This window comes from Apteryx mantelli, chromosome 7 (assembly GCF_036417845.1).
Source record: "Apteryx mantelli isolate bAptMan1 chromosome 7, bAptMan1.hap1, whole genome shotgun sequence".
Classification (NCBI taxonomy): Eukaryota; Metazoa; Chordata; class Aves; order Apterygiformes; family Apterygidae; genus Apteryx; species Apteryx mantelli.
In genome coordinates, this window is record NC_089984.1 from 41,839,868 (window position 1) to 41,863,508 (window position 23,641).

Consider the following 23,641-nt stretch of genomic DNA (forward strand, 5'->3'; position numbering starts at 1 on the left):
GTGCTTTACTCTGCTCCTTAAAATGTTATTGAGTGAGCAGAAGAAAAGCTCTATTATAACCAGACTTGGAATTGATTAAAGGTTTAGGGCCTCCATTCCTCAAACTGTTTGTTCTTGAACAAAGCTGCTCAATTAATTTGATAGTTCTTCCAAAATTCAATTTACAGCCTTGAGATACTGTTAGTAAGTAGCAAACCTACAGGGAGACTGGAACTTAACTTTCCTTGCAAAGGGAAGAGGTTAGATTAGTTTTTCTACTTAGGAGTTCAGCTCATACTTCTTAAATCAACTGGTGTGAGAACTAGAAAGATTAGTTGGGTAAGTTTTTCCTACCCACTAGGCATTTTGGCTGGGAAAGCTAGTAAAAAGAGACTATTCTATATGTAGTACATTTCACAGCAAAGATAAATAGTAAACATTATGGAAACCAACTAGCTTGAAGAAGCATCCTTTGTAAATATGCCTTTCAATAGCCCCTGCCGTTCAGAGACTTTCTAAGAACTTTTTGAAATTCTGCTCAAGATTCTCATTAGTGCACATCCCTTTGCTTTATCCAGAGCGCTAATATTTAAAATTCCTACTGGCAATTTGAGAGAGGAAATTACTACATATTTTTACAGATAAGTTAATTTTTAAAACTCTGAGCTGTTTTAGAGTAGGCCATGACAGCGGCAGAGCATACTCTGTCCTCTGCAGGCCTTCCATACAATACCCACACCAAACTATCATCTTTATTGCAAGCCCTATTCTATCTGCAGACTCTCGCTGTTCTTCTTATCCAGGTTTAGGCTGATCTACTAATTCTCAGACTTAGAGCTAGTGGTTTACTCTTGAATAAGAGTCTAATATTCCTGTTTTTGTCCAAGGGGTCCTGCTGGTTGGCACAATAGCTTCTAAGGGCCTGCGTTTCTTGCTGTGATAGCAGGGAATGAGTTACTGTTTTAAAACATGTGAAATTTGCGTGGTAAGCAAGTAAAGGGGGTATTGATTTTTCTTCCTTGTTTTTTATTCTGATTTCTTGAAACTCTGATGATGTTTGTTTTAGAATGAATTATATAAATTCTGTAAAAAGTAAATAGATTAAACTCGGTAGTGAATTATGTTTTAGGTTGTTTTGGTGGACCTATTGAAAGGGAAGAAAAGAGGTTTTATTTTGTAATATGCATGTGCATGATAAGGTCATCATTCTACTTTGTTAGGATGATATATTATCATCGTGCTAATTAAAAAATTAATCTTAATGCATTTATTTTCTTAGAAAGCTCTTCTGAAGTTCAACTATTCTGTGCAAGAGGAGAGTGACACCTGTTTGGGCGGCAGATGGTCCTTTGACGATGTACCAATGAAACCTTTGCGGACTGTTATGATAATTCCAGCTGATGGGATTAATGCAATTATGGATAAACTCAAAGACTATCTCTCACTCTAACTTTTCCCATGAATGCAGTTTTTTATAAAGCAGTCATGCAGAACGATGACTTCCCAGCAGTTTCAGAAGACTACTGTTGAGTTCATGGTTTTGTACTGTTCAGATGTTTCCTCTGTACACTTAGAAGAAAAGTATGTGGTACAACTTTCAATACCGATCAAATTAATATTTTAAAATATTATATCATTAAACATTCAATAAGGATCCAATGTTACAAGGAAACTTCAAGAACTGCTCAATGTTTTTTAACAAAATCTACATCATATGTTGTCATGTTAGCAAACAATTCATATAACTCTTCTTATTAAGAAAAGTACTTTTGCTATGTGAATTTTTTCTCCTGTTAAATGCATTTATGCCAAAAGTTCAAAATAATTACATGAGTTAAATTTGGGATGTATATGGTGGATACTGTTTTTACTTATATTCATCCAATATATGATACTTGGATTTAAAAGTCATTGAATAATACATCTTTGTTCAGTGGGACTTTGGGGATATTTTCCATATTCTTTCTTGTCATAGTTAGTTTTCTGTTCCTCCTTCATTGTTGAAACAGGTGACAAATGATCGATCACTTCCTGCAGAATATCCTTACTTTCACTAGGAGGAAGATTGGTAAAATAATACTGAGGTGCCAGCTCCATGAATCTGGTGAGGAAATAAAACATTATTACATTACATTATTACAAAACATTATTTAATTAAATTTTGAAATGATTATATAGCTATTTCCAGGCTTATGCGCAAGAGAGCCAGCAACATGCTGATGCATGATCTACAAAGTTGATATTTAAACTCAAAAATGAAACTTTCTGCAAGATGAAGGTGCTGATGTGTGCTTGCAATTAATGCCCTCAGCCTATATTTCAGGTGATTGTAGTTCAGTTCTCAATGTTAAACATACATTAAATAGTAATTTTTCTGGATCTGAATATCTTGTTGGCTCAGTAAGAGTGTATGAAAAGGGAGTTCTTAGAGCCATTGGAAATAGAAATGACAGGACAGACTTCCCAGTGAAATGTATATTCACAGTACAAAGAGATGTTGGCAGAAGGGAAGACTAGTTTTTTCTTGAATCCATAAAGAGTTGTATGGAGTGATTTATCTGGTTGGGCCCATAAAACATTGAGAAAAAGATTGGCTGGAAGATAGCTTTTCAGGGCACAAAGAACTCTTCAACTAGATTAATATATGAGTATACTGCTATTTTAACTTTTCCTCGAGTTTTGCTTTATAATACATGTTCCCTTGTAAGAAACTTTTGCTACTGGTAAGGTATTTTTTTAAATGGATGAATTGATACAATTACTGTGACAGACATTGAGACTGAGTACCTAAAAAGATCGGCACACTTTAGGAAATATGAAAGGTTGACTTCAGTGATATTTCTGTTTTGCATTAAAAGAAACAGTAATGGACCAAAGATGTACACAGTGACAGAACAACACTGGCAACAAGAAAAAAATATATTCCACATATTCACTAGATTTTTTTTTTTTTAAGTGTGCAAAACAACTCTTTCTTCACCACTCCAGGGATGACAACTGTATCTTCCTGCTTGAGAAAATATGAAGTTTGTTCTTTGCTGCTATGGCCATTTTACTGCTTTCCCTCCAGCACCCACACCCAGAGTGAATCAGTTAGGCTTGCAACTATTTCTCAACAGAACCAGAAGGTAGCTCCTGTTATCTTCTTTTCCTTTTTTCTCTGTCACAAAAGTAGCTGACTTCTCCAGGCATTGCTGTTAATATACTTACACATCCTTACTGCGACTTAAATTATGCTTCAGTGATAGAGGTATCACTGAAGAAAGAGCTTCACTGTTGTTAACTTACAGATCAGGTGATATCTCAGAGACGACTCTGATAGAATTGTCTTCTGATATACTAAACTCATGGAACAGAACCCACTCAGGAATCCTTCTGGTGTTGTAATATGATGAGAAAGGATGAAGCTGAGCTACTTGTCTGTGTGTTAGCATTAAGTAGTTTCCTGAGCCGTCTACATCACGAGCAATCTAAAATAGGCAAAGAGTTATCCATTACTTAATTGAATATACAAGATGCATGGATCAGATTTTGCCTATTAAATTATAACTAAATTTAAACTTGTATCCATATACTTTCAGAGGGAGAGTCTAAGCCTCTCCCTAAATTTCTGTGGGAAAGCTAGGGCTTGGATACCATGAAATGAGGCTTACTGTTAAGGAAAATGTTTATCTGTATATCTGAAAGGACACCAGTTGGGACAAACGAGAGCAGGCTTACACAGTAAATATTATCTGAGCCTTGGTGGTGGGTTTTGAAGGGCTACTTCTAATTAATAAAGTGTCTGTGTGTTAGCAGCCAGATTCTTAAAGAGTCACAGGACTTCTTAAAATACATTGCATGTATGGGTACGTGAAGTAATGTGGTTTGGAGGGGTCATTTTTGTATTCAGGTAGAGCATACTAGTATAAAGGAAAGCAAACTTTCAAGGAGGAGTAGACGATTAGTCCGTCTTGTTTATCTTCACAAAATATGTAGAGTACCTAAACATATTCAACTGATCACTTCTCTGTTTTCAGAATATTTTCACATAAACATATTCAAAGAGGTCATAAAATAAAGCCTGGGAGAACAGTGTAAGTTAAAGAGTTTTCTTGAGTTAAGAGTTATTTTGATTGAAAGGCATATCGACAAGAGTTTTCCTCTTCCGGTTAAGTGTGGACTTCATGCTACGATAGCTGAACCCCAGAGAGACCAGAACTGGCAGAAATGTTTGTCTCATATACTGTGGAAAAAGTGTCTTTTATCTTTTGTGATGATCAAAAGATTTCATTACCTTGCTTAAGTTCTCTGAAAGTGTTCAATTTAAGTTAACAATGCACTAAGATAAAACCACAATAATTTCCCTTACGTGCATAAAGTAACCAGATACGAGAGATTTCTTTATGCTTAATATATTTTCTTCTGATCCAAAGTCTGGTTCTGAAATGGGAAGTTCAATGCGCTTCATAATCTCTACTAGTTCAGCTCTAATAGTTTCTGCCATCCTCAGTGCGGAACAGCTTAGAAAATAATCACGACACCATTTCTCATTACTGTAGTCTGTGGAGGGAAAAAACAATTTTGGCTTAAAGTACAATCATACTGATAGGTACTATTCACAGAGATACAGCTCTATAAAATGTTGTTTGGCTGGTACAATAGATTAAAATCATCTTGGAGTGAGTAGCTGTATCAGAGCTGTCCAGATTCTGATAGCAAGAGCCATATGGACAGCTTAGACTTATTGATGCGGCTTGTAAAGTGAACATTTGTGGACAAAACTTTATATCCTTAATTGGTTTTATCGAATATTTTTTTATTCAGAAAGATACAGTTAAAATTCTAAATCCCTTACTAGGTCTGTAAAATGTAGTAGCTTCAAATACAATGACTGGCAACTCTATTTTCAGACTTTCTGATCCAGGCCAGGATATGGAACTGCAGTCACTTTCATAGTACTGGTGATTGATCACACATTAGTGGGTAAAGAACAGATTCCCTTGGACCTCTTTTCAGCGTTCCCCGCTACTGAACATGAAACAATCCTGCTGTCCTGCTTTGAAAAGGGAGCTGGTGCTCAGGAATGTCTCCTGGGGGCAGAGAAGCTGCACTTCATTCATTTGAAGAGTCCTTAAAAAATTGACTTTCTTTTTAGCACGATAATCATAAGGTAAACTGGTCATATGGTGTAGATCACAGTAACTGGTAATCAGATGACGCTCAACTTCCGTTATTATTTGGAATATATAAATGTACCGCTACAATGTCTAAGCATTGGACTCGGGCTAAATGAACCTGAGCAAGATTAGTGAACACAGGAAAACACTTTGAAGAACTTCTGTGTGCTGTGCAGCCTGTTTGGGTGAAGGTAAACACATGACTCGTCAGTGAATATGAGCTGGTCTGGGATTCTTCACGGATACAGATCAGTAGCTAGGTAATGCTTTTTACCCTCTGTGCGTGCCTGGGAGATTCTGTCACGACAGTGATCCTGTCTGATATTCATTTGCCTGCTGGGTTGTGCTGCATCAGAGAAATCTGTCTTGTATGCGAAGTCTTTGATGTTTAGGAAACTCTGACTAGCGCTGAATACTGTGTGCTAATCTGTCAGTACAAACTACTGCAAGGGCAGTAAGCTTGTCTTTCTTGAGGAGCTGTATGAAAAGTTAAATCAAGATCTAACATCTTATGTCCAAAACATTGCATGGTCTGAATCCTGAATGTCTTAACTCATCTTTGAATGGTGGGATGAAGTGGTAGCTGACAATTTTGACCTACCGGCATTACAGAATGCATTGCAACAAAAGTAAAGCCTGTATCTTCAGCAAATGAACTTCACTGAGAGCTGATCATAAGTTGCTGAGCAATTTCATCAGGACCTGAAGACCATTAAAAAAATCTAGAACTTTCCATGTCTGTCTTTCAAAGCTACTGCTGCAAAGAGCGTTCTCCCAGTCCATACTGTGCTTTTGTGAATATTCCCAGATCTCCTTGTCCACTTGTTAAATTTTCAGACCAGTGCCTTGTTGCTTTCTCCTATTCTGGCTTTCATTTGGTTTTCTGTAAATTTCATGAAAGTTGCTTCCCATCTTCCAAATTCTTCCCTAAAACTTCCCTCTTACTCTGAAACCTATTAAAGAAACCCTAACAATTACACGGCTGCTGCGTGATCAAATGCCTCCACAGTTGTGGATCTTGTGTGGTCTTGTGTGGGCTATTATGGGAGGAACCATGTTTCTGTTTTTGTTCAATGTCACTTCAGATGGCAACTGTAATAGTGCTTATAAATCCCTGTTGGATGAGTCAGGCTGTCCCAGGTCACTTACTGTTAGACAGTTTAGAAACTAAAATTGTAATGTCTGTTTGCAATGGCTACAATCTTAGATTTCTCTTCTTCCCTGTGAATTAATGATTCTAGAAAGAATCATTCACAAAGAGTTCATGAACCAAATTCTAACGAGTGTTCCTTTTTTAAAAAAAAAGTAACTAGTGTGCTTTATTTTGTCTGATATGTGTATACTTACATTGGTTTGTGGAGTTTCCACTGGCTTCTTTGAAAGCATTGAAGACATTGATAAGAGTAAAGTGATCTCCTGCAGGGTGTGAGAATTTTCGCCAGCAAGTAAGAGCAATCTCTTCTGTTCCAAGAGGTGTGTGTGAGAAGCAATTGGGAGCTTAGGAAAGAATCAAGCCAGTAGTTATTAAGATAACTTACGTGCATGACACAAACAAGGCACTGTGGTTGGTAACTGCGCCAGATTTTTTTTTTCTTTCTTAGTACCCTTTAATCTTCAATGTTGGATCAATGCTGAAAAACCGAATCTATTGTATTCACTAAGCTTTTTATTAATATGAATGTTCCTTCCATCTTTTATTTTACTTTATTTGTGCTGTAAGCACAAAAGAAGGTGAGCAGCCTTCTCCTAGACAGATGCCAAAGATGCTTCATAATGGCATGGTCCCATTTATGCAGAATCCAAGCATATAGTTTCTTTAACATAGAAAAAACCCTGAATCTATGGATGAAATGCCCAAATTTGTTCCTGTATGTTAAAGTTTGTGCCCTCCAGTACGTTTTACTTTTGTTGTGGTACTGTTCTACATAATTGTCTTTTGAGACATTTGAGCTTTTTAAAAACCAAAATGTGTCTATGCTCAATCCTTTATTTGTTTTATGGCCTTAATTTTTATCACAAATACAGGCCCACTATTAAAAATAAAACTAGCTTAGGCATAAAAACAAGGTGTTCTGTAAGCAGAACTAATGAAGCTTGGTTTCCTGTGGATTCATGTCCTTGCAGCTTAAGACCCCTCCACAGTTTCTGGGCTAAGGATGTTCCCACTGGGCAGAATATGGCAATGCAGTATTTTCTACAGGTGTGGTTAGAGCTGTAGATGACTCTCAAGCATCAGTTCTGTATTAGCATTAGGTCATGAAAGCAGTAGCGAGTAGTACTGTATGGGTAGGAGGCTGCTGTGGAGAGAGGACAAGACAGCCAAACCTGACTGAAGCCAATATTACTATGTAACACAAAGACTCAGCAAAATCTCAGTGTAGCCCTGTCCTGTGTTACCTGGTGGGATCCTGAGAAGTCCTTGTCATCATTTGCTATTTGAACTTTTCCTGGAATCACCTTTCTGTTTTGTTAGACTCTTTGATTTTGTGCCTCTTTGACATATTAAGACTTCAATAGCAGCTTTGTATTTTGGAAACTGCAGCCTACTATCTAACAGAATCAATGGGCTTTAAATATCTGGGTTTTTATGGGTTGACTTGAATGTTCTGTCACATCAAATGAAAGAAGTTCTGTGGTTAACAACCTTTAATATAAATGTTCTGTCTCCAGATGCCACGTGTTCAAGGCTTGGGGCCAGCTGGTTTGTGTCACATTGCCATGTAGGAGCAGAGTAATCCATCAGGAAAGGATGGTGTGAACACTTACGGTTATGTTAGTTTTTTAAATTATTATTTTCAAATGGAGCAATAAGATCACAAAGTAAATCCTTGTAGGTCAACAGTTCAATATTGTTTATAATTAGAACTTCCCGCTAATTTCCTGCTCTAGTCTGTAACAAGCGTACATGAATATAATGAGATAAGAGTTCATTTTAGAGATGTTCTGTATGCTTTTTGACAAAAGCTAAGCTAATGGGGTATCTGAAGCATGGAATTGGTGCACAGGCAATGCTATTTATGAACTTCAGTGAAGTCACGCATTACTTGTGTTTCACTGCATATTCAAAGTCAAGACTTAAGCAGCCGAAGATATTCATTTACTTTAGGTAAACAGGACTTGAATAACAAACGTTTGGCTTTGGGTTGCCCTCAGCAGCAGCCTGAAAGAGTGTGTGGATTTGGGCAGGTAGCACAAACAAGCACTAAGACATTATTTAGGAGTACCTGTTACCATGGCTGCAATGGTGAGCATTTCGTCAACACATTCAAATTCGCATGAAGCCAAAATCGACTTTGACAGTTGTGGATCCAGAGGAAATTCTGACATGATAATTCCAAATTCTGAAAGGTTTCCATCATTATCCAGGGCTGCTAGATAATCAAGATCTTCCAAAGCCTGCATCAGACTTTCAGGAGCTAATAAAAAAGAAAGATAGTTCAGAAGTCTTAAGAATGGTTCCATATTCATATATATCCCACAAGAGGGATGTGGCACTACTGGAGCAAGTCCAGCGAAGGGCTACAAAGATGATTAGGGGACTGGAGCATCTCTCCTATGAGGAAAGACTGAGAGAGCTGGGCCTGTTTAGCCTGGAGAAGAGAAGGCTGAGAGGAGATCTTATCAATGTGTACAAATATCTAAAGGGAGGGTGTCAAGAGGATGGAGCCAGACTCTTTTCAGTGGTGCCCAGCGACAGGACGTGAGGCAACGGGCACAAACTGAAACACAGACGCTTCCATCTGAACATGAGGAAAAACTTCTTCACTGTGAGGGTGACAGAGCCCTGGAACAGGTTGCCCAGAGACCTTGTGGAGTCTCCTTCTCTGGAGATATTCAGAACCCGCCTGGACGCGATCCTGTGCAATGTGCTCTAGGTGACCCTGCTTGAGCAGGGCGGTTGGACTAGATGACCTCCAGAGGTCCCTTCCAACCTCCACCATTCTGTGATTCTGTGACTAAAGAGAGTGACCCTGAAAGCTGAGCAGAAGCAGCCAAGCCCACAGTCTCTGAAAAGTAGTTGCTGGAGCATCAAAGACACTGGTGGAAGTTTGGGAACACTTGCAGCGTGAAGATCCTTTCTTCCCAACTGATTTCTAATCCAGCTTTTGCTGATGGTAGTCCTGGTCAATATTTTTTATGACTGCCAGTTCATTCAAATTCATAACTGCCCTCCTATCACTACAGCAACTTTCTTCTTATTCCAGTTTAAGAGCCTTTTAATATTTTCCCTTTGTGTTTTGTGGGTAACAACTTAAATTCTAATCCCATTGAAGTTGGTGGCAAAAATTCCATTACAACAGGATTTGGCCCTCTTCCCCAGTCAAACGTGGCCAGCTTTGAGAACCTCATGACTGCACTGGCAATTTTTCAGACTTCTGTGGGCTGCTCTCAGTTTGTGTACTAATGTCCAAAAACCTGTAAATCAGGGGGGGAAAAAAGCACACGCAGTGTATATTTGCACCTGTATCTTCATTAATAGATGACTAGAAAACATTTGTTGCTTGAAAACATTAGTAATGGAAACCTGTCATTGGCAGGTTTCTTCCTCATCATGCAGATTAAAAGCAAAGAAAGCCTGTAAGAAGTTAGTAGGTTACACTTAGCCGTAAGGCCACACGTCAGGCACCCTGCCTTCTTGCAAGAAATTCGTGAGTTAGGGTTTTTTCTTCATTGGCGGCATGTACTGTTTGCTTATTGCCATCACTCAGCTCTGTAATTAACAGCCTATAATGAATTAAGGAATAAAGTAAAATGGGGAGCAAGCAAACACCTCTTATTTTTAACTTTTTCCATTGCTGATGTCTGAAGGAAAAAATATTTTACTAATTCTCCTTATGTGAGCTTTTACAGAAATTCTCCAATGTGTAAATCTGACACAGTGTTGTGACTACTTAATTTAAAAACATTTAGTATTTATTTTTATTAAAATCCTTTCAAGAATATAGAAATTGCTATAAAAAACTGTAGACCTGTTTTATTTTAGTATTAGAATTCACATCCCTGACTGTACAACATGAAGGATTTCTATCTAGGTAGAACATTTATTATCAAGCACACAAAGGTTAATGTGGGAAAAGGTGAGCTCTTGCAAAAGCAAAAGCATCTGAGAAGGAAGTATGTTGGACATTTAAAGAAATGAAAAGTAACAGCTGATGAAGAATAAGAGTCAGTGACAGGAAATAGATACCAGTGATTGAAAATACAGGGAGAGTAAAATGGTCATTCAGATATGCAGTAATTACTAGCAAATCATGGAAAACTACTTTCCAGAAATCAACAAAAGTAGTTTGTGTTATAAGTTACAAAATATATGGTTATATGGCAGCTGATTTCAATCCCCTGATAACATCAGTAATTTGCATTTTTATGCCCTAGATTTAGTTGCCTTGAGATTTAGAAGCACAAATTGCTTCCTGATTTTGCTAGGAGTGTTATATATTAAAAAAAGGTTTTATTGTGTTAGAAAGGACAAGATAGTAAAGGTAGATTAAGCAGGTGAAGGAACAGTAATAAAATGAAAAATAGAATAGGGTTTTCAGATATTACTCTGCATTTTGAGGCACAAACTCGATCAATAAAAAGCCACTGTAAAAATGGCAAACGTTTGTAATTCTTTATGGTATTGTTCCTATTTAAATAAAACCTATCATACATAAGTATATAACAGTATAAATGTTTAAATACAGAAAGCTCTACTTTAAAGAATAGGGACTTGCACTGTCTTGCAGTGATTTTTAACAAGCAAATGTCATTGTTTTCAGGGCTGCTTGCCAACGCCAGCTACTGCTCCCATCAAGGCAAACTGCAAAGCTTTGTGACTCAACTGCTGCTTTCACAGAAGCAAAGTTAAAAAGAAGTTTTCAAGATATGTTCCATACTTTCAACAAGAAAACTTACCAATACATCCCTGGAAGTTTGAAAGGTATTTCCTTATCTGATATTTCCTTTCCATTGCCTATGTTCTTTGGCTACTTATTTGCTCTGGACTTCTCCCAAGGAAATCTTGCCAGTGTTATTTGCATCCAGATCCTATTCCTGATCATTTGTGGCCTTTATAAAGCAAATATGTAACTAAGTACTATTTTTCGTGTTTAAATCATTTATCAGAGGATTTCAAGCCAACTTACAAGATGATATTCTTAACTTTACAGTTTTTTTTAACTTTGACTCAAACCAGACTGTTATGTTTCTAAAGGTACCTGTGCCTTTAATCTTTGCAGTATCACTCCTAAATGACTGAAATTGTAAGCCTTACTATGTGATAAAATAAATACATAAGGTGTTGTTCTTGTTTCATAAGCAAGCAAATGGTTTAGTGATTTACCCAACATTCCATAATAAATGAATATTAGAGATAGGAATGAAATAGGTTTTCCAGTTTCTGTTAGGCTTAGCAGTATGAAGAACTGCCAAAGTCATTACTGCGGGGAGACTAGTTCTAGAGTATGGTGTTTTCTGTTGTCATTGTTTTTTAATTTTACTTCTTGGATAAGGAACTGAAGATATGAGAAATCTAGTGCCAGGTTTTCTTCAAATTATGCAAAAATTTTTCTCTTGGAGTATTTGTCTCTTAGGACCAACTTCAGTCTGCAAGCTTTATCTTGATTCTCTCTTTTTTTTTTATTCCTCCCCTGTAACTCTGAGGTAGGATTTTTTTTATGAATCTGCCATGCTCTGATGCTACCAATCTTATAACTATTGTTCTCTTGCTTTTCAGTCTTTCCATTACCCCTTATGCTGCTTCTTCCCCCCTCCAAGCTGGCTGGTAACAGTCCCTATTGCGCTTTTCTGCCAACAGGGACTGGCAGCACGGAGGCTGACCAGTCTAATGCAAATACGCTGAGTTATAGTCGCACACCAGGGGTAGCACTGACTGTTCAGTGAAGTCAGTTTTCTCTCTGCTTTGTGTCATGCTCAAAGCATGTAGATGACTGTGCAATGCATAGTATATCTGAGAAGAGTGTGTAATTTAAAGAATATTACATGATGGTGTAAAAATATTTCATCACTTTAGTTTCTTTTGTTACTCTCTAGTAAATAACATAAGAGTAGTCCAGCTTTAACAGTACTGGGGCACAGCTTCCCATTTGTGGGATGCCTTTGATGGGGCAGTTGTAGCAGCTCCCTCCTCTAAGCAGTTGGCTCCATGCGACGTGCTGTGTGCTGGGCTACACACACTGCCCTGGCACCCGTTCCTGGAGTCTCTTGACCCATGGGTATGGCCAGAGCTTAAGAGTTGCAAAGTGTCCGGTGCGCGCTGTTGCCCAGTCCCTGTTTTACTGTGTTCCTGTGTTTCTGTTGTTTGGTCCTTACCTCCTCCTATTCCTCGTACGTTCCTCCACTGATTTATGTAGTATAGAATATGAAGTGAGTGGGCATGTCTATGTTATCTATCAGAAAGCTTTTCATTATGAGATACATAATGCTATTTAGTTGAATTCAAAAGTTAAAACATTAATATTAAGATAACGAATCTGCCTTGAAGACATCTCTGTCGAGCAGACCTTATACAGGATTTCATCTTTGACAGAGTTTGCTTCTAATAAAAGATCGTGCAAACAAACTTTGTCTCTGAAATAGTCTGAAATGATATTGTGGATGTTCTAGAAATATATTCCCAGTGTACAGGGAGTTATTATAATATAGCTCTCAAATGTCATGGCATCTGTGACCACAAACAAAGATTTTAATCCGAAAATAGTTTGTGATAGTTCTGCATGAATGCAGAATCTGCCATCTGCTTTCACCTTGACTATTTTCTTATGGAAATTTTATATGGCTTAGTTTTTATACTGATTTGCATAGTTTAAATAAGGATTTTTCCAATGAATTACAAAATGATACATAATGTTGCTGCAATTTATGGGAAAGGAGTTCTTTTGTCCCATTATATAACACAATAAAGATCTAGTTGATTAACTGATAAAAATGTAAAGACCTCACTATTATAATGGCACAGGAATTCAAATAATGCACTTCAGAAGCGCTGTGCCAGATCCATTTTCATATGGCTCATGAATTCTAAAAAGGGTAACAAGTCTGCCGCATTTGCTCATTGTGATTATAGCATGACTTAAATGCAGCAGCTGTAAACCTGACATGTTTGTTGCTTTCATAATGCAGTAATGAGTCAGAGTTAATCCATGCTTTTATTTCTCCTCAAAGAACAGCAGAAAAAAACCTTGTGCATATTGTTGCTGAACAGAAATAAAATACTTTAGTGATGTAATTTCTGTTTCTTATCTGCTATATAGTCTTTACTGTCATGTATAGGAAATGGACTGTAAAGTACTTCTCCGAATTCTTGCTATATTATGCACCTTGCTTTCTCTTTGATAAGTTTCAGTGTACTTCTGATTTTTCTGTTCACCAGTTCATGTCCATACACTGCTCTGACACCTCAGTGAAAATACTATTTTGTTTAGGAGAAATTCTCCCTAGATTAAAAAAAAAAAAGAATATACCTCCATCTGTTTTGATTGCAAGGAAAACTTCAGAATGTTAACTGAACAGAATGATTCATAGCAAAGCCTGTGGCCTTTTGTTTTGGTGTGAGTGGCATATGGGAGATGCTGCTATGCATGTGCTCCCTTTAGTTAAAGGGAAATTGGGTCCAAGGAGCTGAAGAGATATGGAATAGTCAAGTCCAGGATAAGCTATGCTGGGGAGAAATGTAGTTGCAAGGCTGATTATGTTTTCAGTATCTGTACATTCTGAACAGCAGCTTATTTGGGCAAGTCAAATGAGTAGAGCGCACAGAAATACTACCATGTCTTTTTTTTTTTGTTTTTGTCCAGTTGAATTTATACCGCTTTTAGCTGAGGATGGACAAATTAGCTTTGTGTACATTGGTAGTAAATAAGAACTTTTCTCCACAGGAGTTTTCTTAGGGTCAGAGAAGCCTCATTAGCCTCATTACTCATTTCATGAGCTTGTTGCTCACCTTTTTTTACTTAGGCCTATATACCATCTTGGAAATCCCTCCTCCTCCTCCTTAAACTCCCTCCTCACTGCAGATTACAGAAAGCTTATGTAACTAGACAGACTGCAGCAAGGATAACGTAGCCTTCTAGGGAAGCTAGCATCCCTTGCATAAGAGAGGCCTCGACGCTTTTCATTTCTGATAGCTCTTTGCCTCCCCTGCAACACTCCTCTGCAGTACATAATCCAGGAAGGTTTTGGCCTTGCATCCTTTTGGCCTTATGGCTATTGATGCATCAGTCAGGGCTTCCTTTCAGCTGGGTATCAGCAGTATTTGGAGCCGGGCAGCAAGGGTGATGTGACATTAAAGTCACTGCCTGGTTCTGCTGGAGGTAACCACTGCTGACCTGCGTGGAATTGAGTGTGTGCAGCAAGTCAGGGCTGTCTCAGTACAGAATAAGAAAACGTGGACTTTCCAGGTCGAGACCATCGATCAGGTGGTCAGCAGGGGGGATACAGGGTCAGAAGAAGATTTTATTTGCTTGAACGCTTGGCATGTGTTTTGAGTTCTGTCAGCTGGCCTAGTAAAATAACTATCTCCCTTTGTAAATGTGCTCACAGCGGTAGTCCTACTTCTGTCAGACAGAAGTATTTTACATCAGGTATTTCAAACCGTCTGTATTCAGATAGTTTGAACATTACAGTTGTCTCTGGAGAATTGTGGTAGGGATGTTTTTTAAGGTTTAGTTGGAAGGTGGTTGGTTGCCCACTCATAAGTGAAAATAAGAAAGCCACAGGGCAACACTTCTGTGTGATCTATCCTAGGATAAACTGGAAGAGCTCTACTAGACAATCAAAACAGTGTTTAAAATGTTTAGTTATGTAGGGCCTTAGGACAGGAAGGTGGCCAGGAAATTCTACAGACCTTCTCACCTCCTTTCAGTTAACTCCCACAGTGTTTGGGTTTTTTTCTTTATTCCAATAATTTATCTAACATTCCTCACACTCTTACAATAATGCCTCAAACTTTTCAATACCTTGAGCTTGCACTTGTCCTCTAGTTAGCAGTAACTTTTTCGTATTTGATGCCAGTACAAGTAAAACTGATGCATTCATCAGATGCCTTTACAGTTTTGTACACATCAGCAATATCGCTTCTTCAGCTGCATTATCTCAAAAATACAGACAAAACTTAAATTCCTACGTCTGTGAAATCCTTAAATGCTTCTACCTTTTCTCCTGAATACCGTGTCTCCATTGTGCCTTTAAATCCAAAAATAATGAATGCTTTTCCTAAAGTAACTTTACTAATTTGTTTGACTGCTCAAGAACAACTTTCTTCATATCCACTCAAAACATTAGTATATTAATATATTTTAGTTTTTTTTTTTTTTTTTAAGTGAAACACTTTCTAGATTTGAATGGAAGCCAACTGTATTCCCTAACCATTTTCTGTGAAGGTTTCCTGGAGTCAGGAGTGGAGGTAACATCTGATCCTCCTCTGTCTTGCATTAGTTACCAGTCAGATTGGCAAAGATTTTCACACTTGTACTAGACATGTTTCTACTAGGCAGCCACACAGGGGCAAAGTAGAACAAATTCCACTTAAAAATTACACTTAGAATCTATCACAGCACCCAGCAGTGGAAATTAAACTCTTTGCTACTGATTAATTATGATGCACGACATGGTGAGGACAAGTGATTGTTCTAATTTTGTGTATATGTATGAGGAGGACAACGCAAGAATTCTTCCTCTTTGCACTGGAAAATTATCATAAATAAAGCTAGCAATAAAGGCACATGATCCCTAAACCAATGAAATCAGTGGTATTATTTTTCTGACTTTAACTGGCTTCAAATCCACAGCAGAATTTGCAGTGTTACATGGATTTTGTGGTAGGTCAGAACAAAGGAGAATATCCTTTTAGTGAAATAAAACAAAAATGAACTCAGTAAAATAAAAAAGCAACCACTTTCTTTGCATTCTACCTCAAAGTTAAGAGTATTCTCTGCCTAGCTTTGAAAGTTATTTCCATTTATTTTTATAAATAATATTATCCTTAAGCAACAGCTTATTTTAAATTTGAGAAAGGAGATGCTGGAGGATCAGAACAAAGCTGATCTTCTCTAAATGTATCTCCTAGGTAACAATAGTAGTTTATTTGGACTGTACACTTTTGATTAAAGGAGTATATTTTGTTAGATATCTGTACAATGCCTTGTACAATAGGACCCAAATTTTCTTTGTAGGCTCCAGGAAAATAATATGAAAACTAGATGAGAAGATATTCTGAATAATGATTTTTTTTTTTTTCATTCAATTCCATTCAGATACTTTCTGGTATTTTTCAGAGCAAGCAGTTCACACACTACAATTTTTCCAAGTGCAACTATTGCACTCAGAACTGTTGTTTCTAACAGGTGAGTGGTAAAAGCAGGAGCAGTAATATTGCAAGTACGTCCTATTTGTTAAAATCAGCACTGCGAATAACAGCAAAATTAATCTTTAAATAACAGCAAAGCATAAAACATGTGGAAGATAGCCGCATCATCTTTACCTGGCCTACTTATGAAGTCGCAGTGTCCTAAGCCTGCTATATCCATCCTCTTTAGGAAGAGAACCATGCTAGTTAGGTTTGATTCCTGTATTTTGGCTGGTAGATGTGGTTTCATTTCTTTGTATGTAAATTCTTCAGGGTACAAGCAGAAGAGTTTTCCTGGAAGACATTTCGGAAAAATTACCTTATTTTTTGAATCGTTGCATTGATTTTATTATTACTTTAGGTTAATGAATTTGAATTTTGAGCTAATAATTCTACCTGATGGAGACATTCCCAGAATTTGTTTGTGCATCTCTGCTTGACTTTTGCTGATAGGCTGCGTTATAACAGAGTCTGCTCTGATTCTAGGATTGTATACCTTTAAATGAGAGAGACATTAAGCATCAGACAACACAAATATTAATGGTCTGTACTGAATTTTTGTCTAGGTTATTTTACAGAATGTGTAGTAACGGTTCCATTTCTTTTTATACTACATATTTCACTGCCTCTGAAATGAGAGCAGTCAGCACTTCAATAAATTGACAGAGACTTAAGTTTTTCAATAGCTGCTCTAAGTATATTCTAAGATGAATGTCTTTTTCTGAAGAAATGCACCTTGCTAAAACACAAAACATGTACTGTATCCATGGTATCATCAAGAAAAACATCCAGAAAGATCATTTATTTCTTCCTATGACAAAGTCCTGATACTGTCTGATAACATTCTGTTCTATCATAACTCCAGATTTTTGTCTTATGCCGAAATCTATCAATCCAGCATAGGAAACAGGGACTGTAACAAAGATGTAAAGGGATACAGTGCCCCGTTGTAATTTTTCTTAATTCAGCCTTTGTTTTGATTAAATTAAGGAGCTGATGGAGTTACTTTCATGACCAGCAGAGGATGTCCATAAGCTTCTGTGGTGTATAGCAAGACACGCAACATCTAGATAAGGCAACTTTTTAGTCATTTTATCTGTATCATCCATGTCTACTTTAAGCAGAATTTTGCTCAAAAAGATAAGATGTGCTTCAGTGCAGGGGACAGATGAAATTTCTTTCCCACTGGGTAAATTCAGCATATATCACAACTACAAGACTTAAGTGAGATTTCCTTCTGCACGTAACTTCATCTGTTCCCTCTACATTGAATTGACTTTCAGCCATATGGATTGAATGTCAATTTGAATCACTGAGGAATGAGTATTAGATAACTAATTTTCAATGGCTATGACTAAGTAATTGAATTAAAGGGTACAAATTGTGTTATTGATAGAGGCGATTTGAAGGCCATCAGGAATGTATTGAAACAAATTAGTTTCCATCACTTCATATTTTGATTCACGGAAGTCTGCAAACACTGAATCTCACTTTGGGCTACAGATAAAAGTGGAAGTGAGGTTCATTCATTCATCGAAAACAGCTATAGTTTCAGCAATAATTTAGGTTATGCATAGTCTAATTGAAAACTGCTTTTAGGCTTTAGTTCCTCTCAGAAAAAAAGGATGACAATTTTTTTCCTTGACTTGAGACTGAGTTAATTTATAACACACCCCAAAATGAAAAGCCTTAAAAGTGACAGTGCAATACACACTTTCTTGCAATGAAAATGTGAGAAAGTGTTTGTTCCCAAGTTTCTGCCTAACCTAACTGTTGGGGCCCTTGCGGTGCTTCAGAACAATAATCTATATGAGATATAGAGCATGGAACTAACACTGTTTAGGATTAATTGCTTAGCACAACTTGCTTAGCATTAGTAGCTAAATTTGCTGAAGCCTTAGGCCTCAGGCTATAGCCACTGCTACGTGCTTTGAAGTAGTCCACCAAGGACACTGGTGCAGCTGGAAATGATACATCCTGAGAAAGTACAGATAAACTAGCAGAAGCCAGTGGGAACCAAGGTTAAGGGTAAGATAGCTTTGCTAAATAAGTAGCAAGGTACAAGGCATGACCGCTGCGTGCGTGATCGGTGCCATGATTGGCTACCTGTGACATAATCTGCATGGTGATTGGCCTAGCAAAGTGTACGACTGCACAAACATATATAAGATGGGCAAATTGCCGAATAAAGTTGGAATTGAACCTGCATTCTGTGAATGCGTATGATTCTTTCCCGTCACTCCCGTGGACTGCGACACCTAACCTTCAAGGCTAATCAGGATTAATAATCCCTAATCCAAAAGTTTAGGAACTGTTAACTTCAATTTTTGTGATTAGATCATGGATTATATAAAGCAACTGTATTACTTCATTTCTGTTGCCTACTACTGGAATATTTCTTTTGACTAGTAGAAAAAGTAGGACATTTACAAAGTCCGCAGTAATGCAGTTTTCTGGTTTGTATAAGGATTGTTTCTACACAATCACACATGCCTTAGGGCTTCACGTGAGTTTTGTATAAACAAAGAAAGAAGAGATTTAGTTCTGCTGCTGAACTAGTCCTTCCCAATGCAGGGTGGAAAACAAGAACTGAGGACATATTTAAATGAACTAAGTATGGTAACAGATTATTTCAATGAGTTGCAGCATTTTGAGGTATTTGGACATTTGGTATGTGACCTGAGCACCTTGCAAGCACATATCTGGAAGGAGCAGAAGCAGCTTAAAAAGAAGCGGGTCCCTGTGTGAACGTCATGGCCTGTGTTATGTGATCTGTGGCACTTCACTGCATGCAGATGTGTTAAGGAAAAAACGGATGTGGCTAATCCATAAAGCCATGTAATCTGCCAATAGATAGCCAAGAACTGATTGTATTTCACTGTTAGCAATACTGAAGAAATAATTATAACTGATGGGGCAAAACTAAGGTTTACGATGTGTGATGCAATTGGTTTGGTGCCCAAATGAGTGGCAGTTTTGGCAGTGAGTGTTATTCTGGTTTTAGAAATTTTTGAAAATTTTGTCTGCTGACTGAATTTAGGAGGTGACTGTGTTTTCTTACTTTGTTTTCACATAAGATGTCTGTGAAATAGTTATATATATTTTGGTAGTTTGAATTTGGAAAAATGCTGGGGAATCTGGCTTAAGAATGGAAAAATACTTGATCCCGTAGAAACTATCTGCAACAATTAATTACCTGCCCCTGCCCCTTTCCCCTGCCCTGAAAAAATCTGTGCATAGTTCTTTGTTGGCTTACCGATTTTGGTTATTTTACTAACCTTTCTTCTTTCAACTCCAACATCAATGACAAATGTTATGTTTTTAATCCAAACCAAAGATTCTCCAAAACTTGTGGTTAGTAGCACTTTTCTTCTGTACTTTTTGCAGCATTTCTGTTTATCTTGGTTTGGTTTGGGAATGAGGTCTTTTTTTGTGGGATATAAAGGAATTGGGATGAGTTCTCCAAGGTCAGGATTTAAATTAGACTCTTCTCGTCTGATAATTTGATAGGCTTTCTCAATTTCCTATAATCAGGAGAAAAATTTGTATGAATATTAAAAACAAATCTCAATCCGTAAATTTTAAACCCATTTATTTATTCTAAAGTGAATTTTAACTATGTATCCAACCATAGCAACAACTAAATCCAACATGAATTATCTAAATTAAACGAAGAAAAGAAATGGAATGGAATTATGGGCAAGATAACTGCATCACACTATATATAGACCAGGGAATGGCTGTACTGTTTTTTGAAATGTCATCTTCTCTTGTGCAATTTTCTAAACATTTTTCTCTAGCTTTAATCATGGCTAAACCAACCTCCGGGGAAGGCAGATGTACATAAATATAGTATGGTAATAGCAAGGCTGAGAACTAAACTTTATGTACAGAGGACTTTTAGGGTATATATCCGCATCGGTGATTTAGGGCTAAAGAGGAGTTCTTTTACTGCAAATCTATCGTATCCCTGGTGTCCTCAGAATGTTTTATGGGGGAGCTGAAGTTCATGGCTGTAGTTGTGCAAGTGGGGTGCCCTGGGTGGTAATGTCCTCCAGCAGTTAGCTCTCTGTGCATGCATGGTGTGCACCTGAGACTGGCAGCTGCTGTGAGCTGCATTGCTGGTGAAGATGCGCTATGGCCACGTGCTCCTAGAGTCACAACAGATCACAGCAAGTCATTGCTCCAGCCCCCTTCTGCTGCACCAGTCAGCACAGAGACATACCCTTACTGTCCCCTGTCACTGGAAGGACTAAACTGGCAGAGCCCCTATTTGAATCACTTTGGAAACTGCTATTATGTTCCTAATCTGAATAAAATATAAAAAAAATCGAAGTATGCAGAAACTTGCCTACTTTACCTTAACTATTATATTGAAGGAGATATAAAAATTGTGAAGTTATTCTATTGGTTTTTTTTCTTATGTGTTAATAAATTCTGTGAAGATTAATAAAGTCAAGAATATGTTCTTAAGCTGTTAATGGAACAGCAGCTTTAAAAACTCAGTCCACGAATTCAGCCACTTTGTTGTTCTAAAGCAGATATAATGGTACAAAGTGAAAGGATAAAGGCCACTCTCGGGAAGTAAAAATAATAACAATTTATAATTACTGCAAGTCTTAAACTGTTTATTTGAATACAAGTGATGGACAGATTGGATTGACAGCTATAGAACACTGTGAAAATTTTCTGAGAAGGACCTGATCATTGTGAAAGCCTGAGAGCAGTGAACTTGGAGTATCACTGCTATTTTCAGGGATTCAGAGATGCCACTGTCCAGAATGGACATATCTGTGCTGATAACCAGGATTATCTGTAACGCCTCCAGAGCGACATTTGAGTACGCAAACGGTTGGGAAGTTTGCAGCCAAAAATGAAAATGCAAATGGAAAGAACTTGTAGGCAGGTTTAAGCTAAAAAAATTCATGTGAAATGGGGCATTTATGCAAACGGGACATGTGTCCATTACTACAGAACAGTGATAACGTGGTAACACTGTGATATACCCAATGCCAGAACAGTTTACAGTATCCTAGCTCCCTGCATCGATGGCCCTTGTCACAGTATACCGCCTTTGCTACTTTTCGTATCACATAGCAGAGAAGAGTGATGGCCTTTCTCTAAGACTACAGAAAATCTGGTAGTTCCTTGCGTTAGTCTGTGCTACATCTATTGTAAAGCAGTATGCATACCACAGCATCTGTGTAGGGTAACAGGAAGAACCTGAAGTGATAAGAGCTATTATGGCAATGTCCAGTGTCTTAGATACCAGCAACAAGATATTTATAGGCCATATAAAAACTCAAATGTAAACTGTTTCTTGATTAAAATCAGAACGGTTAAAATCAGAAACTTACTTGTTCGCATGCCAGGAAGATCACAATATCACCCTTCTCTTTTGTATGGTGTATCTCAAAGAGCAGTCTTAGTGCAGACAGAAAATGGTCTTTCTGAATGCCACAAGTGTATACAACCTCTGTGCGGTGTTTGCTTTCCACTCTTATGAAGGGGACACTACCATAATAATTCTGCAGTTTGCTGGACATATGAGGAGCAGTGAGTATCACCAGCCTCAGTTCTGGTCGTGATACCAAGACAACTTTAAGAAGGCCAAGTAATGCATCAGTTGAAACAGTTCTTTCATGCACATCATCCAAGATGATGACTCCGTAGTAGTTCAGAAGAGGAACAGACATCATTTCCCTTTGTAGCATATCGTCTGTACAGTATCTGCAACATAAAAGCAGAAAACTACAAAATGTCTTGGAATATTCAGATTTGATTGCATAATATTAATTCAGGGTATTGGGGACAGCAAAGACCTTGTTCCTTCTGTTCTAACAAGAAAGGTTTAATAAGAACAATTGCTGCCTACTTTATAGTTATATTTCAAATACAGTCTCAAAAGAACTATGCTTTTAAACCTATTTTTAAATGGCTGAAAATTCAGTGAAAGTCAATGACACTAAATGGTGCTATGCTTGAAAGGATGCTGTAGGCAAAAGAAGAAATACTCGTACCTTAAGATCGTGACTTATATTGCTTTTCATGTTCCAAACTATCTATGCATATTGCATACCGTAACTAATCCTTGAGCTAGGAACTAATACTTTTAGGTAGGTAAAAGGAGGTGTACACACGCACTGAGGCAGTGCCGGAACCAAGATGAGAGCTTAATTCATACTGTAACTCCACTGTTATTCATAATATTCCTACCACACAAACTCTTTTAAAAGGATATTATTTTTTGCTGTGTTGCTCAGTAGGACTTTGAATCTTCTTGAAACAGGTTTTGTCATACAAGAGAGGATAGGATTCATCTTCCTTTCAGATCACGTGCAGCTGCGGGAAGGTGTGCTACAGGAGGAGCGTTACACAGTTCTCCATGATAGAGAAAGGACGTGCAAAATGAAGAGCTGTTGAAGTGGGTTTTCAGAAGTGGTGAGTACCCTCAGCTTCACTGGAAATCAGTGTGAGCTCATGTGGCTGGGGGCAAGGCTCGTGATCTAGATTTTATTGTTTGTTCCTGCCATGTTAAGGAGCCAAAGAAAGTAATTTGATAGAACTCTACTAACTTCTGGAGTGGCTCAAAGTCAGAATCCCTGTGTTGCTGCTGTCAGCCCATATTTAACATGTTAGGTGTTTTTCTTATCCCTTAAAAATCCTCCTAAATGATTTCTCTTTTGTTACTGAATATACCCTTTTCTAGCCATGATTTTTTCCATCTCAAGTAGACTGTATTTTGATTGCTTTTACATTCCAGCTTTATTTTGTGATAGATTTTCTCACTTTCTCTTATGGTTATGAACACTCCTGTACCAGAAGAGAGAGAGAAAGAAAAGCTAGAATAATACAGCAGTTACTAAGGTGCCTAATCAAGTTTTGCATTGATCGTAACATTACCCTTTTAAAGTCTTTACTGCGATTTAGCACATAATACATCTTTCAGGCCTTTTGCAGTTTATAGATTGATCACCAAAATCCAATATCTACATTTTGCAATATTAGAAACAACTTTATAATGCAGTGTTGCTATTTTTGTTTCCATAATTAAGACAAGAGTCTTTCAAAACTACAGCAATGTTCTCATGTGGTTGTTAGGTTCTCTGAGCTAACAGAGTTAGTAGAGTAGTGTAATAAAAAGCTAAGGACTCAA

General features: G+C 37.6%; 2 protein-coding genes across 2 annotated transcripts in view; one reads left to right on the forward strand and one right to left on the reverse strand.

The window, feature by feature from the left end:
• The window catches only part of BCCIP (BRCA2 and CDKN1A interacting protein), a 9,931-nt gene extending 8,045 nt beyond the window's left edge, over positions 1-1,886 (forward strand). The window contains exon 7 of the mRNA XM_067300369.1: positions 1,259-1,886. Coding sequence (XP_067156470.1) covers positions 1,259-1,429 — 171 coding nt within the window. The 3' untranslated portion in view covers positions 1,430-1,886. The remainder of the gene's footprint in view (positions 1-1,258) is intronic.
• The window catches only part of DHX32 (DEAH-box helicase 32 (putative)), a 26,981-nt gene continuing 5,225 nt past the window's right edge, over positions 1,886-23,641 (reverse strand). Inside the window, exons 3-11 of the mRNA XM_013944948.2 lie at positions 21,843-22,215; positions 19,764-20,009; positions 16,882-16,981; positions 16,621-16,779; positions 8,363-8,554; positions 6,486-6,635; positions 4,331-4,521; positions 3,268-3,449; positions 1,886-2,080 (exon numbers count right to left, since the gene is read on the reverse strand). Coding sequence (XP_013800402.2) covers positions 1,888-2,080; positions 3,268-3,449; positions 4,331-4,521; positions 6,486-6,635; positions 8,363-8,554; positions 16,621-16,779; positions 16,882-16,981; positions 19,764-20,009; positions 21,843-22,215 — 1,786 coding nt within the window. The 3' untranslated portion in view covers positions 1,886-1,887. The remainder of the gene's footprint in view (positions 2,081-3,267; positions 3,450-4,330; positions 4,522-6,485; positions 6,636-8,362; positions 8,555-16,620; positions 16,780-16,881; positions 16,982-19,763; positions 20,010-21,842; positions 22,216-23,641) is intronic.